Here is a 19,516-nt window from a genome sequence, read left to right as displayed (position 1 = left end):
CATGACGTCTGGCATGGTGCCATGGTATGACTTCACCATGCCTTGGTAAAAAATTGAGAAGGTTTGGCTTATGTTGTCATGCACACCCTTCATAAATTGAACCATCACCGAGGAAGTTCCATGCTTTCGAAAGGGAAATCCTCAAGATTGAAGGGGAATCCAAATTTTCTTTGTTCTTTGCCCTGGAGTTTTTTCTATGATGAACATACACCCTGCAAATCACCGTGTTCAAATTTGGCATTTTTCTAGGCTCATTTACCATATTTAAGGGATTATGTGCATTTTCTAGGCATTTAGCGCATATAAATCCAATCCAGCTACAGGTACACGGGTGTGATGTGAGGGACGTGGATTGTCGTTCGATCACGACGCATCCAACAGTGCGCACGTGCGATCCGCGTGGCTGGGGTTCCAGCCAATCATAACACAACACACAATAGGCTCAGCACACACTGTTTCCGGAAGCGATGGAGATGAACCGTGTGCGATAATGAACGAGCAAAATTGTAAGGGAAGCCAAATTTCTGTTGTCGTTTGTGGTTGAGCTCTTGAATACCACCGCACTGCATGCTGCCCGGGCCCTCCATCCCAGAGCTCTCTCCAGGCGTCGTCCATGGCACCACGGCGCACAGTAACTGGTAAGGAAGCGATGGCATCCCACCGCGCCGCGTTCCTCGTCGCCCGCGACCGCGCACATGGTAAGGAAGCGATGGCATCTTGCCGCGCCGAGTTCATCGCTGTCGGCGGCCAGACAGTTACATGGGCGCACTTTGAGGCTGCCATGACCGAATGGGCGGTGGATCTAGAGGCGGCCAAAGCCGCACAGAAGGAGCGGAAAAGGAAGAAAGCAGTCAATAAAAGAGAGTCCCGCCGCCGCAAGAAAAAAGAGGCCGCACGCCGTGGTGAGGAGAGCTTGGCGGAGATCGAAGCACGATGGGATGCCGCCTACAAGGCCGGGAAGGAGAACGCCGGCGTCTGGCCAGCATGCCCTGATGGCAGCATGTGAGAAGTAGTTTAAATTTGTAGTATTATAGCAAATTACCAGTAGTACTTTAAGTTTGTAGTATTAACGTACAATGTCGATAAGAGCATCCTTTGAGGGCTTTGAGCGTTGATTAGCATGTGTGCCCGTGTGCGTTTTTTGCGTTAATCATTAGAAGATCACAAAACACATGGTTTCTATGTCGTACCCGTCTGCGTTTTTTGCGCTAATGACCCATATATAAGTCAGTTACCTGTGCGATATTTTCTAATAAACTAGGTGTACCATTGACCGAAAAAATCAAGTACACGTGTACATTTTTTTGGAGACGGGATCTGCCAACTTTCTTTTTTCTCGCACACGAGTATTTTACGCGCTTCGTCTGCGTTGTGTGTTTCCCTGCCCAAGTTTCAAATTTCGCACTGAAATTTTCATTAGGCACGCGATTTCAGAATTTATTCCTCCAACCTCATCCCCTTCCCCTCAGTATCCCCCCTCCCTCGTGCCTCCCCCTACCGGCATCTCAAACCGCCACCGCCGCAACCACAGCTTCAACCACATCTACGTTCTGCTCAGATCTAGTCAGGTAACCCATCGATCTCTATCACGTCCCCAGCCTAATTGCTTAAATGGCACAAATCCACCCCCACCCCCCCCCCCCCGCCAGGAGCTGATGGCGGTCCATGGCGCGATGGCCGCTGTGCGTGTTGACCCAGAGGAACACCTCGCCTCCGTCGCCGACGACGGCATGGTGCAGGCTCTGGCCCAGATGAAGTCCCACAGCGACTATCCCCCAGGACTTAACAAGTAAGATCTGACCAGCTAAATCTTACCAATGCCACTTGCAACAGCTATGATTTGTCCGGTTGATGTATTAAGCATGTCCATGCCGATGTTCAAATATTACCGTGTCCAGCTCAATTTCACCAATACCAGCAACAAACTTACAATAAATGACTCGGGATATCACTAGAGATGCTACCCGTTTGCTATTTTTAGTGGATGCTAACCCTGTTGCACTTAAGATGCCTGTCCATGTACTTACGCAGGGTCATAACGACCGATGCTTTTGTCTGCCGTCGAGATGAGCTGCATCCCATGTCTTACAGTATTTCACATAATTTGTGCAATTGCAGTTTAACTTCCACCCATTTACTGGTTGCTTGTAGGTACACATGTTAGTGGCACTGATCCACGCTTCGACCCGGAGGAACAACTCGCCTCCACCGTCGCTGACTTTGGGCGAGCTCTGGCCAAGATGAAGTGCCCCCGCAACTATCTCTCAAGACTTACCAAGTATGTACTCACCAGTTCGATCTTATACCAGTTGCAATTAATGGCTATGTTCTATACGGTCGATGTATTAAGCATGTTCTGGTAAACATGCCTAACACGTTTTTGCTACTATCCCTACCTTTTTATAGACATCTGGGCCATTCTCAGCTCTGGCAGCACCTGCCTTGTGATGTTTAACTATGCCAATTGCATTTTTATCAGTACCGGTTTCAATGTCTATTAAGCCTGTTGCAATTAATAGTTGAATCCATTTTTAAACAGATGCATTTCAATGGCTACAAACTTACAAAACATGACTTAGGATGTTGTTAAGCATGTTGCAATTAACAGTTGTATCCATTTTTTAATCTGTCCATTTGCTACCATGCTACTCTCCGCAATGAAGATATACTAGAGATGCTGCCCCATTTTCTATTTTTGGTGGATGCTAACCCTGTTGTACTTAACATGCTTGTCCATGTACTTACGCAGGGTCATAACGGCTGATGCTGTTGTTTGCCGTCAAGGTTAGCTGCACCCCATGTCTTACAGTATTTCACATCGTTTGTGCAATTGCAGTTTAACTTCTACCATTTATTGGTTGTCTGTAGGTACACATGTCAGTGGCACTGATCCACGCTTCAACCCGGAGGAACAGCTCGCCTCCGCCGCCGCTGACTTTGGGCGGGATCTGGCCAAGATGAAGTGCCCAAGCAACTACCTCTTAGGACTTACCAAGTATGTACCCATCAGTTCAATCTTACCAATACCAGTTGCAATTAATGGCTATGTTTTGTACTGTCGATGTATTAAGCATGTTGTAGTAAACATGCCTAACACGTTTGAGCTATTTTCCCTACCTTTTTATAGACAACTGGGCCATTATCTGCTGTGGCAGCACCTGCCCTGTGATGTTTAACTCTGCCAATTCCATTTTTATCAGTACCAGTTTCAATGGCCATTAAGTCTGTTGCAATTAACAGTTGTATCCATATTTAAGGAGTTGTATTTCACTGGCTACAAACTTACAAAACATGAATTAGGATGTTGTTAAGCCTATTGCAATTAATAGTTGTATCCATTTTTTTAATCCATCCCTTTGCTACCGTCCTACTCTTTCGAAATGAAGATATCACTATAGATGCTGCCGTTTTATTACCATTTGCTATTTTTGGTGGATGTTAACCCTGTTGTAGTTAACATTGGCTTTCCATGTACTTACACAGGGCTACAATGGGCGATGCTGTTGTTTGTCGTCGAGGTTAGCTTCATCCCATGTCTTATACACCATCTATTCCTAAATATAAGTATTTTTAGAGATTCCAATATAGGCTACATAAGGAGCAAAATGAGTGAATCTAGATTCTAATCTAAACTATATATATAATTCTATATACATCCGTATGTAGTTCATATTGAAATCTAAAAAAATACTTGTACTTAGAAACATAGGTAGTTGTATTTTATATCATTTATGCAATCTCAGTTTAGCTTCTAACATTTACTGGTTGCTTGTAGGTACATATATGAGAGGTACTGATCCACGCTTCAATCCCTTTTGCGTATGGGGCAATGAGATATTCATGAACAAGCGTCAAGTGAGGAAACTAAGAAAGATTGTTAGGCGAAAGAAACGGGTGATTGGAATTAAGCTATTTATTTACAGTTTGTCGAAGACAACATTGAACTTTAGGATGGTAAGTAATGTGTTTCCTTCCCCCCTTGACCACAACAAGTTACTCTATTAGACCTCAGTATCTGATATTTTTCTCTTTTCAGTGGTTTCCGAAGCTATTTACTGATGATTACCTTGCAAACTACATGACCGGAGTGGAGGCAACTAAGGTTAAAGTATATAATTCATGCTACCATGATAATGCTCTAGAAGTCTTACTGAAGGCGGTGAAGGATGGGCGGGCGATCGTCACAAGGGGTTGGATAAAAGTGGTTCGTGCCTATGGCATGCAGGAAGGCACGTTATGGGCATTCCGCTTCTTCAACACCGTCGGCAGTCAAAATGATTTACACTTGTCTCTTCACCTTTACCGCCTTTAAATACTACGGTTCATCATACTTAATTGCTGTCTAATCCTGTAATTATTGAACATATTGTACTGGCAATTTTATTTATGGATTCGTTGTTGAACCATTGTGTTGAGAATTTGAATTGCACATTTCGTATTTCAAAATTTCCAATTAGAATAATAAATTACAGGCAAAAATAAAAATAGAATAGACGGTCATGGACCTTTGCAAACGGTTCTAGCAGTAAAAGCGCTTGCGATGGATAGCCCAATGCCACACAGTTTTCTACATCAAATCGTATGTGATGTAGTTAATGAAAGCAAACAGTTAACCAAGGCAGAGCGTGTGTGATAGTTACACCTTTCACACACGAGCATATACATAAAACCGTGTGGGATCCACATCCGAACGGAAACGTTTTCCCTGGATTGACTATGTAGGATGTACATAAGAACAGAAACGTGTTCCTTGGATTGACTGTGTGTGATATACATATGAACAAAAATGATTTTCTGGGATTCACCGTGTGGGATGTACATACCTACGGAAATGATTTGTGGGATTTACCGTGTGGGATGTACATACCTACAGAAATGATTTCTGGGATTCACCGTGTGGAATGTACATACCTACGGAAATGATTAGGTTTCGATGCCTCGCTGAATCGCACACGGGCCCAGCCTGGGTCCCAGGAGGGCCTATCCCCAACGATTTCTGGGTCATGTGGGAAGGACACCCTATCGCACGCACAAACTGGGCGACGGTTCCAAATGCCATTGCGGAAAGGGGTAAAAAACGTTTGTTTAGGACCGACGCGCACCAGTGCAAGTCAATAGTCACCTACTATGTGTTACGATCCGGTAGCCCCGAAGTGACAATATTCGGGACCACTCCCGGTGATGATCGTAGTTTGAGGAGTTCATGTATTCACTAAGTGTTAATGCTTTGGTCTGGTACTCTATTAAAAGGAGGCCTTAATATCCCTTAGTTTCCAATAGGACCCCGCTACCACAGGAGGGTAGGACAAAAGATGTCATGCAAGTTCTTTTCCATAAGCACGTATGACTATATTCGGAATACATGCCTACATTACATTGATGAACTGGAGCCAGTCCTGTGTCACCCTATGTTATAACTGTTGTATGAGGAATCGCATCCGACATAATTATCCATCATTGATCCATTGCCTACGAGTTTTTCACATATTGATCTTTGCTTAGTTACTTCTCCGTTGCCACTGTTACGATTACTAAAAAAACTGCTATTGTTACTTTTGCCACCGTTAATCACGTCCAAGATTAGTAGGCCGACTCCTGCCTGCATCTACTACTATTAATCCACACATCGACCGCTATCCAGCATGCATCTAGTGTATTAAGTTCATGGAGAAACGGAGTAATGCAATAAGAACGATGACATGATGTAGACAAGATCTATCTATGTAGAGATCGACCCCATCGTTTTATCCTTAGTAGCAACGATACATACGTGTCGGTTCCCCTTCTATCATTGAGATCAAGCACCGTAAGATCGAACCCACTACAAAGCACCTCTTCCCATTGCAAGATAAATAGATTAAGTTGGCCAAACAAAACCCAAATATCAGAGAAGAAATACGAGGCTATAAGCAATCATGCATAAAAGAGATCAAAGAAACTCAAATACTTTCATGGATATAAAAGATAGATCTGATCATAAACTCAAAGTTCATCCGATCCCAACAAACACACCGCAAAAAGAGTTACATCATATGGATCTCCACAAGACCATTGTATTGAGAATCAAACGAGAGAGAGGAAGTCATCTAGCTACTAACTACGGACCTGAAGGTCTACAAAGAACTACTCACGCATCATCGGAGAGGCACCAATGGAGGTGGTGAACCCCATCCGTGATGGTGTCTAGATTGGATCTGGTGGTTCTGGACTCTGCGGCGGCTGGAATTGATTTCTGTCAACTCCCCTAGGGTTTCTAAAATATTAGGGTATTTATAGAGCAAAGAGGCGGTCCGGGGGCACCCGAGGTGGGCACAACCCACCAGGGTGCGCCTAGGCCTCCAGGCGCGCCCTGGTGGGTTGTGCTCCCCTCGGAGCACCCCCCAGGCGCTACCTTGGCCCATTAGGTGTCTTCTAGTCCAAAAACATCTCCATAAAGTTTCGTTGCATTTGGACTCCGTTTGGTATTGATTTCCTGCGATGGAAAAAACATGCAGAAAACAACAACTGGCACTTGGCACTATGTCAATAGGTTAGTACCAAAAATGATGTAAAATGATTATAAAACATCCAAGATTGATAATATAACAGCATGGAACAATCAAAAATTATAGATACGTTGGAGACATATCAGCATCCCCAAGCTTAACTCCTACTCGTCCTCGAGTAGGTAAGTGATAAAAATAGATTTTTTGATGTGGAATGCTGCCTAACATGTCATACCATATTTCTTTTCTTCATAGTATGGACATGTGGACCTTTATATTGTTCAAAGCAATAGTCTAGTTTTAACATGATAACTTAAATACTCAAGCATATCAACAAACAACCATGTCTTTCAAAATATCAACGCTAAAATAAGTTATTTCTCAATCATTGATCCATTCATGAAACACACTCGCATATTAACTACACCCAATGCTCAAGTACGATCATAGTGCCTCCTAGTTGGTGCTTTTATAAGAGAATATGGAGACTCAAATTCAAAATAAAAAATGCATAAAGTAAAAGAAAGGCCCTTAGCAGAGGGAAGTAGGGATTTGTAGACGTGCTAGAGCTCAAAGCGAAAAACTTAGAGATAAAAACTTTTTGGGAGGTGTATCCTTCCCACCAACGAAAATGACTTAGAGTTCCCAACACTTTCCATGCTAGATATATCATAGGCGGTTCCCAAACAGAAAATAAAGTTTATTCCTTTTTCCACCATACTTTCACTTTCCATGGCTAGCCGTATCCACGGTTGCCTTCCATACCAACACTTTTCAAGGAACTTATTATTTGACAACATAAAGTAAATTCATTTTTCATTTCGGGACTGGGCATCCCTAATACCTTTGCCTTACTCTCGTGCAATGCCAAGTGAATAAACACTCATCGTGAGAATAACACATCTAGCATGGAAAATATTAGCCACCCTCACCGCTCTGTGAGCGAAACGAACACACAAAAGAGAAGTTTATTTGAAAATTAGAGATGGCACATACAAATTTGCTTAGAACGGCAAAAGAATACCGCATATAGGTAGATATAGTGGACTCATGTGGCAAAACTGGTTTAAAGGTTTTTGGATGCACAAGTAGTGATCATACTTGGTGCAAAATGAAGGCTAGCAAAAGATTGAGAAGCGACCAACCAAGAAATGAATAATCTCATAAGCGAGCATTAAGCATAATTAACACCAAATAATGCACCACAAGTAGGATATAATTTCATTGCATAATTATTGACTTTCGTGCTTGCATAGGGAATCACAAACCTTAACATCAATATTCTTAGGCTAGTCATAGTGGGGAGTAACTTAGACAAGTAACATACATATGTTACTAGTCTATGTTACCACCTTCATAGTGGCAAGTGTCATAGGTGTAGTAACATGCATATCTTCATTTATTGCTTTGTAGACTCGTTTTGTATTGGGAATCGCTATCTGATGGTAACATATTATGTTACTTTATTTGTCTCTCTCCTCTTCAATTACATGACAAATCATCTTTTTTGCTTATGTAGCATCTATGTTACTACTTATGTTACTCCCACTATGACTAGCCTTACTAAAGCATAATTACTCATCAACATAACTCACATATCACATTATCATATCTCAAAACTATTACTAAGAATCAAGTTTATTTTGTCCAATGATCTTCATGAAAGTTTTTATTATATCCTTCTTGGATATCTATCACTTTGGAAATAATTTTCATGTGTTGCTTTTGACAAGCTCAAACAAATATACGTGAAGATCCTGAGCATAATTTTTCTTTCTCTCAAAATAATTTAAGTGAAGCAAGAGAGAATTTCTTGAAAATTTTACTAACTCTCAAATAAATCTAAGTGAAGCAAGATAGAATTTCTTCAAAAATACTAAAGCACACCATGCTCAAAAAGGTATAAGTGAAGCACTAGAGCAAGTCCATAGCTCATAAAAAATTTAAGTGAAGCATAGAGAGTAATTCTAACAAGTCATGACATAATTTTGGCTCTCTCAAATAGGTGTGTCCAGCAAGGAATCAAGACTTAAAACACAAAATAAAACAAGCAGAGATTCATATCATACAATACTCTTCAAGAAAAACACATATTATGTGACAAATAAAAATATAGCTTCGAGTAAAATACCGATGGTCGTTAGAAGAAAGAGGGGATGCCACTCGGGGGCATCCCCAAGCTTAGTTGCTTGCTCTCTTTTGGATAATAGCGGGGGATGCCGGGGCATCCCCAAGCTTAGGCTCTTCTTACTCCGTATTCCTTCATCCATCGTAAGATAACCCAAAACTTGAAAACTTCAATCACACAAAACTCAAGAAAACCTTCATGAGATCCGTTAGTATAAGAAAATAAATCACTACTATAAGTGTTGTATCAAACCAATTCATATTTTTTCTTGCATTATATCTACTATATTCGAACTTTTCTATGGAAAAAACTCATCAAAGAAAACCATAGAGCCATCAAAACAAGCACACAATGTAAAGAAAACAGAATCTATCAAAAACAGAACAATCTGTAGTAATCTGGGTCTGTACAATACTTCTGTAACTCCAAAAATTCTGGAAAATTAGGAAGACCTGAGAAATTTGTATATTGATCTACTAGAAAAGGAATGGGTATTTTATAGCTCTCTGGTTAAAAGTGAGAACTATTTTCGTGAGTGCAAAAGTTTCTGTTTTTTCAGCAAGATCAAACAACTATCACCCAAGAAGATCCTAAAGACTTTACTTGGCACAAATACTAATTAGAACACAAAAAACACAATCATAACAGTAGCATAATTGTGCTAACACTCAAAAACAAGAAGCAAAAAACAAAAATAAATTTTATTCATTGGGTTGCCTCCCAACAAGCGTTATAGTTTTACGCCCTTAGCTAGGCATAAAGCAAGGATCTAAGTTTTGTCATCTTTGGTTCAAGATCCATAAGATGCTCTCATGATTGATTCATATGGTGTCCTAATTCTTGTTCTAGGTAAGTGTTCCATACCCTTCCTCAAAGGAAATTGGAACTTAATATTGCCTTCTTTCATATCAATCATGGCACCGATAGTGCGTAAAACGGTCTACCAAGAATAATAGGATAAGACGGATTGCAATCAATATCAAGAACAATAAAATCTATGGGCACATAATTCCTATTTGCAAGAATAAAAACACCATTAATTCTTCCCATAGGCTTTTTAATAGTAGAATCCGCCAAGTGCAAATTTAAAGAACATGATTCAATATCGATAAGACCAAGCACACCACATAAAGATTTCGAAATAGTAGAAACACTAGAACCCAAGTCACACAAAGCAAAACACTCATAATTTTTAATGTTTACTTTGATAGTAGGTTCCCATTCATCATGCAATTTTCTAGGAATTGAAACTTCTAATTCCAATTTTTCTTCAAGAGCTTTCATCATAGCATCAACAATATGTTTAGTAAAAGCTTTATTTTTTCCATAAGCATAGGGTGAATTTATCATGGTTTGCAACAAAGAAATACAATCAATCAAAGAGCAACTATCATAATTAAAGTCTTTGTAATCCAAAAGAGTGGGTACATCACTAGCTAAAGTTTTGACCTCTTGAAACCCACTTTTCTCAATTTTCTCAATAAGATTTTCACCCTCTGAATTATCGGGACGCGTTCTAGATAAAGTTGACTCTTCTCTAGTCCCTTTTTCATCAATCTTAATATTAATAAACAAGGAATCAATAGAAGAAACACCAACCATTTTAAGATCTTTATCACTTTTATCCTCTAGTGAGATTGGTTTAGCAACCATTTGATTTACTAGAGTAGCTTGTGCATCGGATATTTTTCCTAACAAACTTTTAGAAAAAGCATACTTAGATTGGAGATTGCAAACTTCTCTACTAATATCATCAAGTTGTTTTGTTATAGCATCAAGCACAATAGAGTGCTCCTTAAGTTCTTCAGTAAAATACTTATTATGCTCAAATTGTGTAGTCATATATTCCTTAGTACTGTTCTCAATTTCAAGCAAAATATTGGGGTAAGGAACATCATAATATTTTCTTTGAGGCATCATGACTACACAAACAAGGACGCACGCAAAAACAGATCTGGCAAGAAAACGACCAAAGAAAAAGAGGGGCAAATAAAACGGCAAAATTTTGTGAAGTGGGAGAGAGGAAAACGAGAGGCAAATGGCAAGTGATGTAAATTGCGAGGAGATGAGATTTGTGATTAGGAATCTGGTATGTTGAAGATCCTTCCCGACAATGGCGCTAGAAATTCCTTTTGATGTCGCTTGAAGCTACGTCGGCATTTCCCCAAAGAGGAAGGGATGATGCAGCACAGCGGCGGTAGGTATTTCCCTCAGATGTGAAATCAAGGTTATCGAACCAGTAGGAGAACCAAGCAACACAACGTAAACATCACCTGTACACAAATAACAACTACTCACAATCCGACGTGTAAAAGGGGTTGTCAATCCCTTTCGGGTAGCGGCGCCCCAAGATGGGCAAACGGGCGTGAGAGAGTTTTAAATATTGATAGATCGAACGCCAAATAAAATAAATTGCAGCAAGGTATTTTTGTATTTTTGGTTTAGTAGATCTGAAAATAAAAGGCAAATAAAAATAGATCACGAAGGCAAAATAATATGAGAAAGAAACCCGGGGCCGTAGGTTTCACTAGTGGCTTCTCTCGAGAAAAATAGCAAAGGGTGGGTGAACAAATTACTATTGGGCAATTGATAGAACTTCAAATACTCATGATTGTTGGGGAACGTTGCAGAAAACAAAAAATTTCCTACTCGTTTCACCAAGATCATCTAGGAGTTCATATAGCAACGATTCATCGGATGCATCTACATACCTTTGTAGATGGCGCACGGAAGCGTTCAAAAGAACGGTGATGATGTAGTCGTACTCGACGTGATCCAAATCACCGATGACCAGCGCCGAACGGACGGCACCTCCGCGTTCAACACACGTACGGGACGGGAGACGTCTCCTCCTTCTTGATCCAACAAGGGGGAGGAGAGGTTGATGAAGATCCAGCAGCACGACGGCGTGGTGGTGGATGCAGGGCGTCACAGAAGCAGGGCTTCGCCAAGACTACGAGGGAGAGACGTAACGGGGGGAGATGGAGGCGCCAGGGGCTGGTGTGAAATCCCTCCTCTCCCCCCACTATATATAGGGGTGCCAGGGGGGCGCCGGCCCTAGTAGATGAGATCTACTAGGGGGGCGGTGGCCAAGGGGAGGTTTCCCTCCCCCCCAAGGCACCTAGGGGTGCCTTCCACCACATGGACTCTTCCATGGTGGAAACCCTAGGCGCATGGGCCTATAGGGGCTGGCGCCCCAGCCCACTATGGGCTGGGTTCCCTCCTATTTCAGCCCATGGGGCCCTCCGGGATAGGTGGCCCCACCCGGTGGACCCCCGGGACCCTTCCGGTGGTCCCGGTACAATACCGATAACCCCAAAACTTGTCCCGATGCCCGAAACATCACTTCCTATATATAATTCTTTACCTCCGGACCATTCCGGAACTCCTCGTGACATCCGGGATCTCATCCGGGACTCCGAACAACATTCGGGTTACTGCATATACATATCTTCACAACCCTAGCGTCACCGAACCTTAAGTGTGTAGACCCTACGGGTTCGGGAGACAAGCAGACATGACCGAGACGACTCTCCGGTCAATAACCAACAGCGGGATCTGGATAACCATGTTGGCTCCCACATGCTCCACGATGATTTCATCGGATGAACCACGATGTCGAGGATTCAATCAACCCCGTACGCAATTCCCTTTGTCAATCGATATGTTACTTGCCCGAGATTCGATCGTCGGTATCCCAATACCTCGTTCAATCTCGTTACCGACAAGTCACTTTACTTGTACCGTAATGCATGATCCCGTGACCAGACACTTGGTCACTTTGAGCTCATTATGATGATGCATTACCGAGTGGGCCCAGCGATACCTCTCCGTCATACGGAGTGACAAATCCCAGTCTTGATCCATGTCAACCCAACAGACACTTTCGGAGATACCCGTAGTCTACCTTTATAGTCACCCAGTTACGTTGTGACGTTTGGTATACCCAAAGCACTCCTACGGTATCCGGGAGTTACACGATCTCATGGTCTAAGGAAAAGATACTTTGACATTGGAAAACTCTAGCAAACGAACTATACGATCTTGTGCTATGTTTAGGATTGGGTCTTGTCCATCACATCATTCTCCTAATGATGTGATCTCGTTATCAATGACATCCAATGTCCATAGTCAGGAAACCATGACTATCTGTTGATCAACGAGCTAGTCAACTAGAGGCTTACTAGGGACATGTTGGTGTCTGTTATTCACACATGTATTACGATTTCTGGATAACACAATTATAGCATGAATAAAGACAATTATCATGAACAAGGAAATATAATAATAATGCTTTTATTATTGCCTCTAGGGCATATTTCCAACAATGATGATATCTAGGCAATGATCATTACATAGGCATCACGTCCAAGATTAGTAGACCGACTCCTGCCTGCATCTACTACTATTACTCCACACATCGACCGCTATCTAGCATGCATCTAGTGTATTAAGTTCATGAAGAAACAGAGTAATGCAATAAGGACAATGACATTATTAGACAAGATCTCTATGTAGAGATAGACCCCATCGTTTTATCCTTAATAGCAATGATACATATGTGCCAGTTCCCCTTCTGTCACTGAGATCAAGCACCATAAGATCAAACCAACTACAAAGCACCTCTTCTCATTGCAAGATAAATAGATCAAGTTGGCCAAACAAAACCCAAATATCGGAGAAGAAATACAAGGCTATAAGCAATCATGCATAAAAGAGATCAAAGAAACTCAAATACTTTCATGAATATAAAAAGATAGATCTGATCATAAACTCAAAGTTCATCTAATCCCAACAAACACACCGCAAAAAGAGTTACATCATATGGATCTCCAAGAGACCATTGTACTGAGAATCAAACGAGAGAGAGGAAGTCATCTAGCTACTAACTACGGACCCGAAGGTCTACAAAGAACTAATCACGCATCATCGAAGAGGCACCAATGGAGGTGGTGAACCCCATCCGTGTTGGTGTCTAGATTGGATTTGGTGGTTCTGGACTCTGCGGCGGCTGGAATTGATTTTCGTCGACTCCCCTAGGGTTTCTGGAATATTGGGGTATTTAATGAGCAAAGAGGCAGTCCAGAGGGCACTCGAGGTGGGCCCAACCCACCAGGGCGCGCCTGGGCCTCCAGGCACGCCCTGGTGGGTTGTGCTCCCCTTGGAGCACCCCCAGGCGCTGCCTTGGCCCATTAGGTGTCTTCTGGTCCAAAAAAATCTCCGTAAAGTTTCGTTGCATTTGGACTCCGTTTGGTACTGATTTCCTGCGATGTAAAAAACATGCAGAAGACAACAACCGGCACTTGGCACTATGCCAATAGGTTAGTACCCAAAAAATGATATAAAATGACTATAAAATGATTATAAAACATCCAAGATTGATAATACAACAGAATGGAGCAACCAAAAATTATAGATACGTTGGAGACGTATCAAGGCGCCCCCATATCTGTCCCATATTTGCGTTGAATATGAGGGGTGTCATTCAGCCAGGGCGTTTGAGGCCCATTAAAGGAGTTCGTCTAATTCTAATTTTTGTGAACGGTCAGTGACCGGACTGTCCGCCCAGTCATTTGAGGCGGGTTTGACGCGCTCGGCTATAGATGCTTTAACCTTTGTTTCTAGCGCGACACAATCTTCCCATTTGATCTTGAAACTTCGGGACTGCATTCAAAGGTTAAAAGGAGTTAGATTGAGAGTTGCATGCCACGAATAAAAGTGAAATTTTGACTGACTTAATTAGCCAATCTAGGCCTTTATTATTTGATGAATTTGACACACTACTTATTCCTTCTTAAAAGATTGAAGATATGTGACATGAACTTGGGGAAGTCTTTAACGAATCATCAAGAACAAAATTGAGAATGAAAGAAGATACTTCAAAAAGATGAAGACACAGGAGAACGAAGCTTCATCTTTTTCATTGTCAAGTTGAAGGAAGAAAATCATGGCATGGCTGCAATCTTGTTCTTTTTCAACTTTTACTTCATTGCTATCATTCTTTTATTCCGGAGTTCTTCCCAAAGACTCTACATGATGTTCGTGAAAGATTTTTCATTTACAAGTATTCTTCAAGATTCTTTCTCGTAGTTAAGATCCATCAAGCCATACTCTTAAAAGATACATGATGTTGACTGTATGTTTCGTTTTGGTTTTGTTACAACCATTTAAACACATCAACGGTTATTTCGGAGTTCTTCCCAAAGACTCTACATGTTGTTCGTGAAAGAATTTTCATTTTCAAGTATTCTTCAAGATTCTTTCTCGCAGTTAAGATTCATCAAGCCATACTCTTAAAAGATACATGATGTTGAACATATGTTTCGTTTTTGTTTTGTTACAACCCTCTAAACACATCAACGGATGAGGTCTCTCCATACCCCTTCATAATAAAGGGTAGGATGATCTTTTTAGAAAATATGTTGCCCGCACCGATGGGATCTTTTTAGAAAATATGTTGCCCGCACCGATGGGCCAGCCCATTGGCGGAAGTTGTATGCATGTACGATCATTTCACCCAATGAAATATGTCGCAACAAGAATAGTGCTACGCAAGGATTCGAACACACGACCTCCTGCTTCCAACAGTAGCTGATAACCAATATAACTAACAAATGCTTGTGACTATTTAGGTATTGTAACTTTTCAAAAGAAGCTAATAGCAGTGCCAAAAGCAAAACATTTTTTTCTGAAAAAGTGAATATTTCTTAGAACAAGAATATTCTGCAAAAGTTTTGAACAAAAAAAATTAAACTCGAAAATTTCTTTTGAAACTCTCAAACTTCTTTTCCAATTATGAACATTTTAGAAACGCGAATGTTTTTTGAAACATGAACATATTTTCAAGAATAGGAGGTACTGTAGCAAACTTTTATGTAAAACACAAATATTGTTCAAACCTTGAACATTTTTTGAAAACATGAACAAATTTTGAAAACCGACAGGGACTATAGCGAACTTTCTTTCGAATATTTTATCATTTTGTTGAAACACAAGCAATTTCTAAAACACGAACATGTTTCGAAAAATTTGGGAATATTTTTTGAATTTTGAAACAAGAGCATAAATTTAATGTTCCAAACATTTTTTCAGTAGGCGAACAAAATTTTGAAATCCTGAACAGTTTTGAAAAATTGGATATATGAAGAAAATAAAACAGAAAAAATAAACTTGAACAAAAGGAATAAATGAAACATTAAAAACGAAAAAGATAGAAAAGAAAAACTAAAAAGAAACAGAAAAAAAATAAAACTGAGAAAAAAACAGAAAACAAGTGAAAAGCGATTCAGGAAAAACCGGATATTGTAGCACATCCGTTATCTCATAATTAGGCTGGGCCATCTCGTCAGCCAGCTCGCTCGCCTTTGTGCGAACGAGCCACAATTTGTCGCAGAGAGCAGCAAATAAGAGGTTCCACCGTATTTGGAGCCGTGACCGATTTATCAAATTTCTGAATTCTTTTCAGTTCTTGAACTTTTTTTAGATATACTTTTTTGAAATCTGCGAACTTTTTACAAACCTTTTATAAAATCTGTAAAAAAAATTAGACGTAGAATTTTTGTTACAAAATGATTCCCAAATTTGAGAAAAAGTTCACGAGTAGGTAGATTAATTTTTACAAAATCTGCGAAATTTTTACAATTTTTTTAGGAAAAAAGAGATGAACTTTTTTCAAATCTGCAAACGCTTGGGTTGGCCCAACAGGCGCCCGAGTTTTTTTTCTTTTGTATTTTTTTCTTTTTCGTTAATTCATTTTTCGCCTTTTTGAACTGTATTATCATTTTTTAAATCTGTTCAAGAATTTTAAATATTATTTGGAATAAAAAAATTGTTCTTGTCTTGAAATATTGTTTACAATTTTAAAATTTCTTTCTGTTCTCAAACTTTTTGTTCACTTTAAGAAATGTTTGCATTTCAAAAAATGTTGATTTTTTTAAAGTACATGGTTTGGGTTTTTGTTCAACATCACTTCTTGGGAATTTGTTAACAATTTCAACAAATGTTTTCAAGTTTATAAAATTTTAATACACAATTTAAAATTCTAAAATTGTTGACAAGTAATGGTTAGGATATTAGATAGTGTTCAGATTGATAGTGACGGTAATTGCAATAAAAAATCTTTCAAATTAGAAAAGAAAGTATTTTGAACATCATTAAAATGACCCCAACTTTTGCAAGCAGGCGGGGATGCAATTGGTAGGTATCCATGTCAGGTTTCAAAGATTTTCGACATCGTATGCAAGTTGAGACACATCCGACCATTTATTGGCCTTTATTGACCGAGAAAACTCTAGTAAATGCAAATTTTGTCAAAAACAAAAGAACATGTCATGGTGCCTTGAATTGGTCTTGCAAGGCCAAGGAAAACAATTGAGGCCATTTCAAGGATGTCGAGAAGTAACATGCTCTCAGACGGAGCCTTCAGACCTACTCGGACACCCTCCACTGAACCAGGTCTAATTTTAGGCATTCTTCAAATGGCCCCAAGTTTTGCAAGAAGGGTACTTGCTCATGGTAGGTATCCATGCCAGGGTTGAATGACTTCCAACACCGTATGCAAGTTGCGACACATCCGACCATTTATAGGCCTTTTTGAAAACTCTAGAAAATGTAAAAATTGTCAAAAATTAAAACAACTTGGCAAGGAGACTTGAATTGTTAATACAAGCCAATTAAAAAATTGGGCCATCTCAAGGATGTCTAGAAATAACATGATCTCACACAGACCCTTCTAGCCTAACCGGAGACTCTATGTTGAACATAGTGTTTTATTGGAAATTTTTGAAATGACCTCAACTTTTTTTCAGCAGGTTGGCATGCCCAGATAGGCATCCATGTCATGTTTGAACGACTTTCGATACCATATGCAAGTTGTGAAACGTTCGGTCTTTTATCGGCCTTTTTTGGTCAAGAAAACTCAATAAAATACAAAACTTGTTGAAAACCCAAGCAACTTGGCAGGGTGACTTGACATGGCTATACAAGGTCGTGAAAAAATTGAGACCATTTGGCGAATGTCAGAGAAAACGTGCCCTCGAATGGGTCCTTCTGGCATACCTGGACACCACATGTTGAACAGTGTTTTTTTGTACATTCTTGAAATGACCTCAACTTTTTCCATGAGGTGGGAATGTCCATGGTAGGCATCCATGCCAGGTTTGAATGACTTCCGACACAGTATGCATGTTGCGACACGTCCGACCATTTATCAGCCCTTTTTTCACCAAGAGAACCCTGGAAAATGCAAAAGTTGTCGAAAACCCGAACAACTTAGCATTGTGCCTTGAATTAGCCATACAAGGCCATGACAAAATTGAACCATTTCAAGGATGTCGAGAAATAACATGCTCTCAGACGTAGGCTTCTACCCTACCCGAACACCCTCCATTCAACATTTCTATTTTGAACATTTTTTTAATGATCCTAACTTTTGCAAGTAGGTGGGCATTCTCATGGTAGGCATCTTTGACTGGTTTGAATGATTTCTGACACCATATGCAAGTTACGACACATCCGGCTATTTATCCGCCTTGTTTGACCCAGAAAACTCCAGAAAATGTAAAATTTGTCGAACGCCAAAACAACTTGGCATGGTACCTTGAATTAATCATCTAGGGTCCTTTGACAGATATCGATAAATAACGTGCTCTCCAAAGGAGCCTTCTAGCCTACCCGAACACCCTATGTTGAACATGGTGTATTTTCGAACATTCTTGAAATGACCCTAACTTTTGCAAACAGGTGGACATGCCCATGATAGACATCCATGCCCATAACTAATAAATACAAAGGGATTAAATTGAAAACAGTTAATATTTTAAATCATTTAATAAATATTGGAAGGAAACAAGAATTTAAAATCATAATTTAAAAACATTACTTGAAACTATTATTTTGGTATTTCAAACAATATTTGTTTTTTAAAATACTAAAATTAATATTAAAGTTTAAATAGGAGGAAAATGAATTAATAAAAAATAAAAAGGAGAAGAACAAAGAAAAATAAAAAAATGTAGAATGTGGCACATTGTTGCTGTTTCACACAAGGCGAGCGGCGGAGCGATACCTTTGGGCCGGCCCGTTTATGCAGATAGTGTAGGAACTACCCCATCCAGTTTTCAGTTTTGGAAATATGTATGTGGCACACCACATCTTTCTGTCTAAACTGCCGAACACATGCACTGCCTTCGATTTAGATCCCACGCACAAGCATTGCTTGCTTCCTGTTGAATGTTAGTTTCTACCGAATCATGGACTGCGTAGTCACTGGCGTGTGGGCCTTCAATATTTTTACTGGTTTTCCAATTTTATTTTATTTTCCATTTTTCTCTTTCTTTTTTCTGTTTTTGTTTCTTTTTATTTTTTTGTTTCTTTTATATTTTTAAACTTATTTTACTTTTAATATTTTTATTTCTAAGAATGTTTAGAAATTTTGAAAAATGTTCCTGCTTTTTAAAAGTTATTAATAATTTTCAAAAAAAAGTACGAGTTTTCTAGAAATTGTTTGCAATCTAGGGAAAAATAGACTTTAAAAAATTGTTCAAAATTTATTAAAATATTTGTGTGTTCTTATTTTTTTCATAAATTCCAAAAATGTAAGAATTTCAGGAAGTATTTTTTTCAGAAAACGTTTCGAAATGATAATTTTTTCACCATTTTTAAACTTTTCTGAAAACTCAAAAAATGTTTGTAAATTTCATAAAACGTCCGTACTTTTAATAAATTGTTCAGAATTTCGAAAATATTTCCATTAACTAGTTTTTTCTCCAAAATTCCACAAATGTCGAGTTTTCCAGAAAATGTACGGGGTTTATCAAAAATTGTTTTGTCAAAAAGGCTCGCTTTTTCCCTTAAAAATTTGAATTTTCAAAGTTTGTTCGAGTTGTTCAAACAATTGTTGGGT

General features: G+C 39.7%; 1 protein-coding gene across 1 annotated transcript; it reads left to right on the top strand.

Annotated features, from left to right (window-relative positions):
• The first annotated feature begins 3,490 nt into the window (after window positions 1-3,490).
• On the top strand, window positions 3,491-4,312 carry LOC147989867 (uncharacterized). Its single transcript, XM_087516867.1, has 3 exons — window positions 3,491-3,518; window positions 3,776-3,954; window positions 4,037-4,312. The coding sequence occupies exons 1-3, from the start codon at window positions 3,491-3,493 to the stop codon at window positions 4,310-4,312; spliced, it is 483 nt and encodes a 160-aa protein (XP_087372993.1).
• The last annotated feature ends 15,204 nt before the right edge of the window (window positions 4,313-19,516 follow it).

This window comes from Triticum urartu, chromosome 1A (genome assembly GCF_056163025.1).
Source record: "Triticum urartu cultivar PI428250 chromosome 1A, HENAU_Tu73, whole genome shotgun sequence".
Lineage (NCBI taxonomy): Eukaryota > Viridiplantae > Streptophyta > Magnoliopsida > Poales > Poaceae > Triticum > Triticum urartu.
Note: the sequence above shows the minus strand (reverse complement) of the source record. Positions and strands in the feature narration are given on the sequence as shown.